The 12,752-nt window shown below is 46.8% G+C and overlaps 1 protein-coding gene across 14 annotated transcripts in view; it reads left to right on the top strand.

Moving 5' to 3' along the window:
- Nucleotides 1-12,752, top strand: part of UBR4 (ubiquitin protein ligase E3 component n-recognin 4) — a 1,723,360-nt gene that overhangs the window by 1,182,031 nt on the left and 528,577 nt on the right. For all 14 annotated transcript variants that reach the window (XM_086921716.1, XM_086921718.1, XM_086921717.1 and 11 more), the window contains one exon: nucleotides 1,960-2,038. In XM_086921716.1, coding sequence (XP_086777842.1) covers nucleotides 1,960-2,038 — 79 coding nt within the window. The remainder of the gene's footprint in view (nucleotides 1-1,959; nucleotides 2,039-12,752) is intronic.

Here is a 12,752-nt window from a genome sequence, read left to right as displayed (position 1 = left end):
TTTTTGCCTTGTCCATGCTTCCTCCTGCTTGGTGGGGGCTGGGCTGCCTCTTGTCTTCATAACCCATCCCCTCTGGAGTCGGTGTTCCTCCAAGATGGCGAGGTCTCTTCTGCTGGGGGGGGGGGTGGGGGGTTACTGGGCTATTCTCCCTGCCCCTGCGACTTATCCCCTATTGGGGCCCTGTGTTGGTCAGGCTGGGGAAGACCCTCCTTCCTCTTGGGTATGGCTAGGGTATCTATTCTACGCTAAGGAATCTGCGGCTAGTAGTCTCTATCTGATGTACGAGTTACTTACCTTCGGTAACGATGTATCTGGTAGAGATTATTCTAGCCGCAGATTCCTTCACAACCCGCCCTTCCTCCCTATTCTGTGAGGATCCTTCCTTGTTCTTCTGCACCCGCCTGCCTCCGAGTGATTGTCTCCAGCGAGTGCCTTTTCTTACTCCCTCCCTAGGGGGATGCTCGTCTTGTTGTTTGCTCCATTTCTTCCTTTCTGGTGATTGGTTGATGGCTTCATGAATACTTCTGCACCCATGCACCCTGGTCTCCAGTGTGGGGTTTGCTCGTGCCCTTCTTCCTTTCGTTGCTTGCACTTCTGGCTCCTTTGCAGTCCTTAGGGTTGAGGTCCCTTGGCCGAGACTCAATCCTTAGCTCTTTTGAGAGATGTCTCTTCTTACTGGTGTTGTCTGGAGCTGAATGGTCGTTGCTCTTCCGTTCTGACCTTGATGCCCTTCTCTGTTCCGGGCGGTGACTGCAGACTTCTTAGTCTGCTGTGCAATTTTTCACATGCTTTCTGCCCCCGGTGAAGCTGTCGTATTTGTTGCAGGCTTGCTTTCCAGTAGCTGTGCTCTGTTCTTTCATCCATGACTTTTGGTGCCATAGTACCTGGCACTATTCTGGATGGTGCCGTTCCTCACCATTCGTTTCTTTCCTTTGTGTTTAGCTGGTTTTTTCATACACTGTTCCAATATTCTCACAGTTTTGTTTGTGATGGCTCCGCGTTGAGGCGCGGAAAAGTTCTCCGAAGAAAACGGATGTCGGCGCGCTAGGTTGGGACTTATGTATCCTCGCTGATGTCACGAACGCGGACGACGTCAGGGCGGAGTCACATGGTGCTGTCCCCCCGGCGCGCATGGATGCTATGGCAAAAAGTTTTCCGGATCCAGTCTCACGCCTGGGGATAATTCTTTGTTAAGAAATCTGCGTCTGGAATCGTCTCTACCAGGTACATCGTTACCGAAGGTAAGTAGCTCATGCAACAGCACTTTATAGGGTATGTATGCAAGAGGAAAGGAAAAGTTGTCCAAAAGAGAACCCCGTAATTGGGATTCATCTTTTGCATTAGGATGTGATATCCTTTAGCAAGGAAAGCCTGAAAAGATCCTCATGAAGGAATAAAGGCCCAATGAACCAGAGCCAAATCTTCTACCTATGCATCAGTTAGAAGAGCTCCTGTGGCTGAAATCTCCAGGCTAGCTACATGGGTGTCCCTTCATACTTTTGTGAAGCACTACTTCCTAGATGGCAGAACTGTCACAGGATTGCCGTTTTGTCCTCCAAGACTCTTCTTTTAACCATCCCTTCGTGTCCCACCTCCATGAGGGCTACTGATTTTCAGTTTGGTAAGAAAGTCAGGAATCTGCAGATAAAGGTATTCATAGAAAAGAAAGTTACTTGCCTTCGATAATGCTTTCTTGTCTACCTAACCCTCCTTCCCCATCTTGAGGAATATGAGAAGTTTTTGGAACCAGTCTAGCGCCAGGTATAGTCTAAAGATGAGCAATCTGCAGGTAGATAGTGTATCCACCAGAAAGTGTGTCAACAGAGGTAAGTAACTTTTTGCTATGTCTGTTTCAATTTTAATTCTCAAGACTGATGAAGTGCTAGGCCGTTACGCTTTAATGCATGATTGGTCTGGTCATGGTGCAGAAACTGCCACTCACAGCTTTTTATATTTCAGATGGAGCACCTGAAAGCCTGTGCAGAGATTGCCTCCCAGCGCACTATCAACTGGCAGAAGTTCTGCATCAAAGATGATAGTGAGTTTGTTCTCTCAGCTATTTGTGTGTGTATCCTTCTCCAATAAACTTTCAGGTGTTGTCTATTTACTCCTTTGTACTCTGGCTCTTCTTCCTCTTCTTTCTTTCATCCCCATTCAAAGAATACTCTCTAGATGAGTCACCATTTCTTACTGCATTTTGTAAATGTTTTATTTGCTTCACTCTTCAACTGATCTCCCTCTATGTTCATCTTAAAGACTTTCCCAAAACAACAAATAAATTAGATATTTTTAGAAGAGAACAATTACCTATTGGTAAGTAAAATGTGTCGGTTCTTAAAATGCCATATCAGAGGTTGATTTGAGTCCCATCTCTCTCATTAATGTCACAAATTGCGACTCACTGTAACTGGGCAGAATTACAGGCATTGTGGCCTGCAAGGTTTAGCAGACCTCTGTCTGTGATAGGTTTTAATTAAAGATGTTTTTTTAAACAGCTTTCCTGAAAAGAAGCAGGCTTGCTTTTGAAAAATCTTTTTGTGGGGGTGGGGGAGGGGAGGGGAGGATTTCAGTGTGAGTTAACAGTGGTCTATTGAAAGCTACTACACTTCCCTGAAAATTTTACAAAAATGTATAAAGGGGAAGGGGTCCAAAGGAGACCCATTCTACTTTGCAAATCAATTACCACCGCAACTTGGGAGTTGGTATCTTTTTCATGATTGCGACTGAAATTACCATTGTAACCGCTCTCACTGTCCTAAATAATACCTTCATTAAAGGCTTAGTCCCCACTGCATTTAAATCTGCCACCATCATCCCCATTTTGAAGAAGCCTGGGGCTGACCCTTCTTCCCTAGCCAACTACCGCCCCATATCCCTGCTTCCCTACTTGGGTAAGGTGGCGGAGGCGCACGTGTCTCAAATTCTGAGCGCCTCCATCGAGGACAGCAATTATCTGGCCCCATGTCAAGCTGGTTTCCGACCTCGACATTCAACCGAGAAGGTGGTGATTTCGGTCATGGACCAACTTAGGGAAGGGCTCGATGCCAATACCCCCAAGATTCTGGTCCTATTGGACTTATCCGCCGCCTTTGACACTGTGGACCATGACATTCTGCTATCACGTGTCAGGGCGGCGGGGATAGGGGGGTTAGCACTAGCCTGGATCGAGTCTTTCCTGAAGGACCGCACTCAGACTGTCCATCTTGGCACCTTCTCGGCCCCTCTACGTAATGTCAACTGTGGTGTTCCCCAGGGGTCTGCTCTCTCTCCTTTACTTTTCAATCTTTGTTTTTCCACTGGTGTTTGCTTTACAGAATATGGAGGTCACTGTATATAACTATGCAGATGATCTTCAACTCATTTTTGATCTTTCTTCCCCTTCAGGGGTTGGCAGTTTCCAGTCCATCATGCTATTTATCCGAGACTGGATGAACATCAATCAGTTAAAACTTAACACGGATAAAACAGAACTGGTGGCGACGGGCGGTGCTGCCAATCCCTGGTCCCCTTCTTTCTGGCCCCTTCACTTGGACCCCCTCCTCTCCTTTCATGTTCAGTTAAAACCCTCGGGATTATGCTCAATAACCAATTAACCCTCCATTCACATATTAACTCTGTGGTTTCCTCTTGTTTCTTTACACTACGAGTTATTCGGAAAGTTGCCAGATTCTTTTCCACCTCTGCACTAAAGCTGATCCTTATGGCCATGGTCCTGTCAAAGATTGACTATGGCAACATCATTTACAACGGAGCTCCTGCTTATGCTTTGCAGCGCCCTCAGTTAGTACAAAACCAGGCTGCTCGCCTGGTTTTTGGCCTGTCTAGGTCCCATCATTCGACCCCTTTGCTTAGGAGCTTACACTGGCTCCCCATAAAACAACGAGCCAGGTTCAAGTTAGGGTGCTTGACTTTTCAAGCAAGAGCGGGCACAGCCCCTGCCTTTATCAACTCGGCAATTTCTCCCTATGTTCCTTCCAGGGACTCCGCTCCTCTAGCCTAGCTTTATTAACTACGCCCCGGTTTAAAAAGAAGCGGGCAGAAGTTTGCTGTACTTGCACCCACCTTTTGGAATGACCTCCCCCTACCTTTAAGACTCTCTTCCTCCTACATGGAGTTTCGGAGGTCACTAAAAACGCTATTATTCCAGCAGGCCTTTGGTACCTAGCTCTCCTATTGCTTTCTCTCAGGGACCTCACCAGCGCCATGAAACTGACTCAGTGTACGTGCGCTCTATAAGTATTTTTAAATTCAAATTAAATTCAAAATTCAAATTAATCTAATAGAGACATCTACCTTTAGATTCCTTAGCTTTGAATTTCCCAGGTGTCAGACTGGATCCAGAAACATTTGCGCAAGCATTACATCTGTGTGCCATTGGTTGGCTTAGTTTGACTCTGCGTGGCGTCGTCCGCGCCGGATGTTATATCGGCGTCACCTATATAGATGTGCCACCCAGGCAAGCGGACGTCAGTTAGTTTCTTTTCGTGCCAGTTAGTTCTGATCCAGAGAAGATTGACCCCTGGCCTCTTGCATTCTGTTAGAATATCACGCCAGATGTCTGCTTTCTCTGCAGTGCTACCTGATGTTCCAGTGGCCTCTGAATCAGCTAAATCTCTCTGATAGGGTCCAGATCTCTGAGGGAACTGCAAAAGACTTGCAGTGGTGGCTAACAAACTACGATTGGGTCGGAGCTAGTCCCCTCTACTTTCCCCAACTGGCTCTCACAGTTGGTACAGATGTATCCATTCTGGAATCGGGTGGCCATCTGGGAGAGGTTAAGATGAGAGGACTCTGGTCTCCGGTGGAGTCAGGGCTCCATATCAATTTGTCGGAGCTTTGGGCCATCTGACTAGCATTGGAGGCATTTATTTCCTCTGTTGAGGGAAAGTTGGTACAAGTGTTCACGGACAACATGCCTGCATGTGGTGCTGCTACAAGCAGGGCGGTGTTGGGTCGTGGACCCTTTGTAAGGAGGCCCTGCATCTCTCGACATGGGTGGAACAGCAGGGCATAACCCTGGTGATTAAACACCTGGCAGGTTCTCTGAACAGCAGGGAGGGTGAACTCAGCCGTCGATACCTAGCGGATCATGAATGTAGTCTCCACTCTGAGGTGGCACAAGGTCTCTTTCAACAGTGCGGAAAGCCTCGGTTAGATCTGTTTGCCTCTAAAGAAAACATGCAATGTCAGCAATTTGGCACGCAGGAGTTTCCAAGACTGGTAGCGCTCGGTGACGCTTTTAATCACAAGTGGACCTCAGGCCTTCTGTACGCCTTTCTCCCCATACTACTTCTTGAGATTTTGGGCAGAAGATAAAGAACTACCAGGTCCAAGTCATTCTTGTTGCTCCGGATTGGGCATGGAGAGTCTGGTTTCCCAAGCTTCTTCAAATGATCATCGATTCTCCTATATGGCTGCCCATTCAGGAGGATCTTTTGTCGCAGGAGAAGAGGATCATCTGCTCGAACCTGTTGGCTTTCGGCCTACTTGAAGGAGATTGAGCAGCGACAGTTGATAGCTTTTGACCTTCCCCCCGAAGTCTGTAAGGTTATCTTGGTAGCCAGACGGCCCTCCACCAAGATGATATACGCCTGCCGTTGGCAAACATTTGTAAAATATTGTATGAAAAGTCTGTTGACCCTCTTTCTTCCTCTCTTTCTGATATTCTTCTTTTAATTCTTACCCTTGCCCAGCAGGGCTCTGCTCTAGGCACTTTCAAGAGCTATCTTTCTGCTCTGTCCGCATTACTGCAGCTGCCCAACAAACCCTCGTTATTTAAGTCTCCTATTGTAAATAGGTTCCTGAAATGGTTTGAACATATGTTTCTTCCTACGCTCTTCATTATTGTCAAATGGGATCACAACCTAGCTCTCACATTTCTTATGTGCACTACCTTTGAGCTGCTTCATAATTGTCCCCTCCGGTTGCATACCATCAAGTCTAGTGGCTATTTCATCTGCCAGGAGGGTGAGTGAGCTACAAGGTTGATCTTTCAAAGCTCCCTATCTCATGATTAAGGCTTCCGGTTTTCCGTTTAAATGGATTTTTACATATAAATACAAACAGAAAAATATTTTCCTTCCGTCTGTATCTATAAATAGAAGCAGAAAAATACAACTATTCGGTAATCCCTGCTCCAGCCCTGAGCCCAGGGTTTGCGGACATGCCCCTCTTCCTGACTGTGGGGTATGCCTGCCCACATTAACACCTGCTGGGCCATTAATCTCTCTGGCAGGGTCCTAGTTAACACTTAAATGGTCTTTTAAAGACCTTTGAAGTACTCTGGTGTGGCGATAAGCTCATCTTTGTGCTCTGGGAGCTGTCTCAGCCCGGGCTGACACACAAAGGGGGCTGGGGGGCTGAAGCCCTTTGAGCCAGTGGTGGCTGCTCTCTATGGGCGGAAGCCCTTGCAGTTGTCAACATTTTGTGGATGGTAATTGCTAATAGTAATTACCATCCACGTTGCTTGTACATTAATGGGTCTACACGTAGTAGGAAGTATTCTGGCAGCACTAAATACTTTTACTGTCCTCCTGCGACCTCTCTCGTATGCGAGGGCAGGCAGCCAGGCTCATTTATCAGACACACGCTGCACTGGGCGCATAGGGCATCAGCCCTGTACTTTCTGAGCTGCGCATCACTAATCGATCCATAAATCACTAACTCAGCTCTATCTCAAGACGTCACAGGCTGGGGTGGGGTCAGCAAACATCACTGACCCAACTCTGGCCTGTGACGACTTGGGAAAGAGTGGGGTTATAGTGCGATAATGGCATGTCCACGGGGAGCTCCCAGATGTCTAGAGTGATCCTGTAGGCCTGGCATTGTGTTTCCCAAGTTAGAGAGTTGGGCGGGGGGGGGGGGTGCTTTGAAGATAAGAGCAGGCCAGGCAGCACAGAGAACAGGAGGCTGCCAAAGGGAGGGGCAGGGGTCCGTTCGCAGCGCAGGTACGACCATTTGCGTAGCGAGAGAAGGGATTTGGGGTGGCTATGTGGATTATACTGGGAAATGAGGGCTGCATTTATGAAGCGTCTTCTTCTCAGCTTTATAACCATTACTTCAATAATGTGAAACATTGCCATGGTTAAAAGAAAGCACTTCGTAAAATGTTGTTTACCGTTTATACAATTAATGATGACATTCTGCCCCATTATTAACCCCAATGGCCTCTTTCAGAGCCAGTCCAATCAAACGGGTCTCTGGAGTCCAGGCTTTCCTATTGCAAAAGCTGCATCCTGACCTGCACATATATCTTTAGCCCTTTCCCCTCTTTTAAATTTGCCACACGGTTCCTTCGGAGGCGTTCACTTAAAACGCTGAAAGGAAGTGTTTTTTTTCCCCACAATATCCTTTCAGATAATTGTTTCATGCACGATTTCGTTTAAAATGCCCAACGTCTTATTTACGGTGCCACCAGTCGCTAGCTGAACTTTAAGGGGAAAGATTTGTCTGACACTCATTTTGGCATATTTCACAATGAAAACTTTGGTGAAAGTGTGATTTCAACATATTAAGGTGAGTGCATAATTCGTTGAGTGGCATTCCTTGGCTGGGACGTTTCTTCCATTTTTTTTTTAAATAACTATTGATTTATTGTGTGTGCACCGTTTTTCATCTAAACGGTCTGTAATTGGCACTAATTAATTTGTTCTGTGGTTGCAGGTGGTGGGCCCTGGTACTCGTTTTTGGGATGGGGGCTAATTATACAACACATTATGGCTAAATAGAAAAATGTAGACAAGGGAGAAAGGAGGACACGAAATATAGGAAAACCGTGTCATGGGGATAAAGCTGGAATAGAAAAGGAACCAAAACAAGTGTGGGATATTGATACTGGAAGGGTAGAAAGGTGGATGAAAGCTTTTTTATTGGGCAACCTCAGCATTTGGCAACACTTGAAGTGGGCTGTAAATAAAAACGTTGCCAACCTTCAGTTATAAATTAAGCTCTGAACTTAATCAATGAAAGAACTGAGTTCTGTGAACATATATGTGTGTCACAAATTAAATACAGGTAACCTAGATCAGATGGTTAACATTCCTGCTGCAGTAATCTGCGTGCAAGCTGCAGGTCAAAGGTTAACATACAAACTAGCTCAGCAGGATAGTGGGCCATCCAGGGATCCACTAAAACTCGAAGGTCGTAGCTAAGACTCCAAGCAGCATTGCTCAAGAGAATTAGTTAACCTGCTGAACATTTGTACATGCAGTTTGCAACAATGAGTAAACTGGAATAGCAATGTATGTAGTTTTGGGCAATGTGGTAATTCATAGGCTTGAAAAGGCAATATCTGTAATTGGTGCAATAAATATGACCTGAATCTTTAGGACTAACCTAAAAGTATTTTTCACTCTCCCCTCACTTGCACATTAGGCAGCTCTGGCCTCTTTGTGCCGGTCACTAATGCATTGAGCAGTTCAGGCCTTTCTGACTAGCTCCCCTTGTCCTCACATGCCACTTAAATCTGCATGCACATGGAGGTAAAAGATTTTTTTTTTACAAATGTTTTATAAGGGAGATCCCAAGTAATTTTTCCTGGTAACTGCACCTCTGGGGAGGCAAGTAGGAATTTTCTCAAATATTGTATGAGTGTTCCTGTAAAAACTACTGCTTTTAGGTCATTTTATTAAAGAAACTATGCTAACAAAGACACAGTTTTGTTCCATGTTATATATATTTTTTGTCTCTAGGAAGAGACCCATAGCACCCTGGGGAGAGATATGCTCAGTCACTGCACTCTCTCAAACAAATTCATGGTTTTGTCTTACGCCCCACCACTTTGAAATTTCACGAGCCACCACTGGACTGTGTTGTGTTTACTTAATTTGGCGCATATATACATATAGCTAAACCAATAACAACCGTGTGCACTGTCTATTTAAATAAATGTGGAAAAATACTAGCTGCAACATCTTTTTTTGCTTGCGACAAAAATAAATACAGATATATACAGATAAAATGACAAAAAAATAAATATGGATAAACACAGAGGCAAATGTTAAAAAAATAAATACCATAAAACCGGGAGCCCTGTGTAGGAAGGTGGGTACCTGACTACGGTTGCCGCCAACTTTTTGCCTAGTGTTTAGCTGGTTTTCGACTTAGTTGGCATGGGATCCTGCTATTCAGGACCCCAGGCTATCTGCTCTCTCTGTAAAATGGACTCCACATACTCTATGTACATCCACATTTGGGAATTGGTTCACCTTGTCAGCCCCTGTAGAAGTGTACCATAGGTACTCAGGGCATAGGTGTAACCAAGGCCTACCAGGGGCTGCAGCATGTATTATGACACCCCTGGCTGGCCACTCAAATAGACAAAACTGGCTGATCACTCAGCTGGGGCATGGTCGTTTAACCACCCCTTGCTTAGGTGTAGTATCCCTATACCTACTTACATATAGACACATAGTAACCTATAAGTCACTCCTATGGCAGGCCTTAACAATCCTGAAGGCAGAGTGCTTGGTTATGTGTGAGATGGTGCTCTAGCATGAGCTGAGCCTGTCTGCAGCTTTCGGAACCATGTCCTTATAGCTGTTCTATGATATTGCCATACCATATACTCTTAAGTGCATTATAATCCTCGCGGTTAAGGCTAACTTTGGTTTGGCTTTATCAAAACATGTCGTGTAAGGTGTCATACACTTTGGAATACTACCCCCTCGCCAATTCTGGCGACGGGGGTAGCATTCCACCCTTCTAGAGGGAGAAGACATGTTTGTTCTGACTATCCCGGTTAAAGTTAACCAGAGCCCCAGCATTACAAAATGGATGCTGCTGCCACAGACACAAGTCTGACCTCCTGCTGCTGGGAGTCCTTCCAGTCACGGAGGTTTGGACAATAGGTTTCCTACTTGGGGAGGTGCGAGCACCACCCCAGAAAGGAGGATGTGTATTGGGAAAGGGAGGGCTGAATAGAATCAGACACTGCCTGGAGAACTCTAGGTGCTCCATGCATACCCCAGTTCAAACTGGTTGCTGGGGCACTCCAGCCTCAGCTCTGGCGCGAAACTGCACAAAGGAAAGGGGGTTTAACCACCCCCCTTCCTGGTCCCACCCATAGGAGGGACCTAGTGACCAAACCAGACCTCTTTAGTTGTATAAATGTAGGAGCTGACCCTGAAGAAAATAGATTAATCCTGGAATCGACAGAAGACGAAAGTCTGGACCCTTCGACATTCATCCAAGCTGAAGACTGAAGAATCTCCCTTGTAGCCAAGGAGTGACCACCCTGGGAAACCAGGCACCATCCAGCAACTCAACGGCTTGCTTTGTCCACGTTCCCGCCAGAACCCGAGCACAGAGCCTGACAACACCTCGCCTCCTGGATCCCTCTGACCCCACTGCACGACTCCACTACAGCTGAGCCCCGTGGAAGGCGTCTGGACCCGTGGAAGCAGGTACCTTGAAAAGTCGACAACTTGCTAACAGCGCAGCTCCTGAGGCCTCCCCGAAGCTGTGCCCTGGGGCCTCCCCGAAGCTGTGCCCTGGGGACTGAGATACCCCGACACCGAGCTCCACCTGCACCGAAGACCAACCCTCCACACTCCACGAGATCTTTGTGGGGCCCTTCTGCCTGTGTTCTGCTCGACGCGTTGTCCGGTTGTTGGCCCGTTGGCTAGTAGCCCCTGGCGACGATCCTTTATGAAAATCCACCGCTGGTCTGGTTGCTCCAGACTGGCCCTTGCTTCCCTGCAAAGGTGAAGTACCTCAGACCCTCCTGGTCTGCACCAGAAGCTCATTGTGTATCCTGCGTGGGTTGCCTTTGCTTAGGTTTGTTGGCTCTGATCTTGAAGCCGACCCCTCCATCTGCGAGAACCTTCGTGGGACAGCTCCTCTCCAGCATCTGGTCATCCTAGACGCCTCCTGATCCGCGTGGCTGCAACTCCAAGGTTCACTCCAGCACCTGCTTGCTCCTCGACGACGTCTGGTTCCTTCCTGGTTCCACCCGGTCACTGGCTAGTGACCTAGACTCTGTCCCCTCTGCTTGCAGGTCCTCTTCAACTCGGATCCACCCAGACACCTTCCTCCTGGTCGCCTGCAGCATCTTCTTCCAAGGTTCCATAGGAAACGACGAGAGAACCCGACACACATTGACACCAATGCACCCGCAGCCCATGGGTGAGGTAACAAGAGCAATTCGGTGCTCAAGGGTAGATTGACTCTCCTAGTGTCCAGTTTCACGGTCGTTGTAGTCCTATCTAGTCAGGATTGTCCGTACTCACCTTTTTCTTGAACTTTACTGTCCATAGACGTTGTTGCGCATCTCGCGTGTGAGTACACACTCTGCACACGCGTTCCGTGGGCCTCCTATTACTTACCTAAAGTTAGGATAGTGTAGTCCCAGCAATCCTACAGCCTCTGGACAGCTCCATTTCTTTAATTGACTTCCTTATACCAATTACTTAGTATATGGTTTGTTGCGCCCCTAGGGCAACATTGTAACTTGTGCAACTTAACGTATTTTTCTTAAGAGTCTTGTCATGTGCTTAGCCCTCTGATCTCATAAAGAGTTCATAGGTGTTTGTTAGCTAATAAATATCTTGTTTATTTTCATAACTACCTGTGTGGTGTCCTTTCATTTGGTATTCAAGGGGTTATATGTGGTAAAACAGCTGGCTTCACATGCAATAAGAGTTTAGCCTAAGACTGCTTTGTCCATGTTACCATTAGGATTGCTGGTCTATAAGGTTGACTTTACAACCATCACCATAAGGGTTGTTTGGACTGATACAAGGTGATCACTAGAATTAGTGAGCATCATATATCAGGCCAACTTCTCACAGTGACCGCATTCCATCTGGGTCAATCCATCAAGATGCATACCTTCTTTGCTCCTCGCATCCCTCTAAAGAGTAGGAGCTTTTCCACCGACTGGACCCAAAAAGAGTGTTGTCATTCTACTTTGACTGACTAAAAGAATTCCAGTTGGACGGCCAACTCTTTGTGGGGTTCGTAGGAGCTAAGAAAAGATGGTCAGTGCATGAAAGGACCATCTCTCTCTGGGTCGTTCTTTGCATCAAGATCTGCTATACCCTGGCAAAGAAGCAGTGGGAAGGCTGCGACTACGGCCATGGCTCATGCTGCCTCAGTCAGGGCCATCTGTTGGGCAGCAACGTTTGCAACTTTGCACACGTTTGGCATGCGCTACTGCTAGGACAGTGAGTTCCGCAGGGATGGGCATTTTGCCTGTTCGGTCCTGCAGGTCTTCCTAGTTTGAGGTATTGGTACGAAATCCACCACCGGGATGGTTTGACTTGAGTATCTAATTCAAAGGCAGCTAGAAGTCACTATCAGATGAACAAGTTACTTACTCGGTAACGCATTATCTGGTAGAGCCTATCTAGCTGCAGATTCCTTACAGCCCGACTCAAGCCTCCCCGCTTTGTGGACTAATGTTGTAGAGCTAGGTGTACTCCTCTTTCCGGGGCCTTAGTTTTGCACACTACTACGTCAGTTACTTCGTGGCTCTGCGCTTCTGGCATAGAAAAAACAAAAAGTACTGACGTCCACGCACCTGGGTGGCACCTAAATAGGTACCAGAACGTTCTAACCGACTCTACCGACGTCACATGGATCCGAATGGAGCCCCCCGACGGCACACACAAAGGGTATTGCTCAACAAAAGTTTCCAGATCCAGCCAGACGCCTGGGAAATTCAAATGTTAGGAATCTGAGCTATAGTCTTTACCAGATAATGCAATACCGAAGGTAAGCAACTTGCTCCTTAGAATGATCTAGTTTCATGT

The sequence above is a fragment of the Lissotriton vulgaris genome, chromosome 5 (assembly GCF_964263255.1).
Source record: "Lissotriton vulgaris chromosome 5, aLisVul1.2, whole genome shotgun sequence".
Classification (NCBI taxonomy): Eukaryota; Metazoa; Chordata; class Amphibia; order Caudata; family Salamandridae; genus Lissotriton; species Lissotriton vulgaris.
The sequence above is the reverse complement of the archived record's forward strand: the minus strand, read 5'-3'. Positions and strand labels throughout refer to the sequence as shown.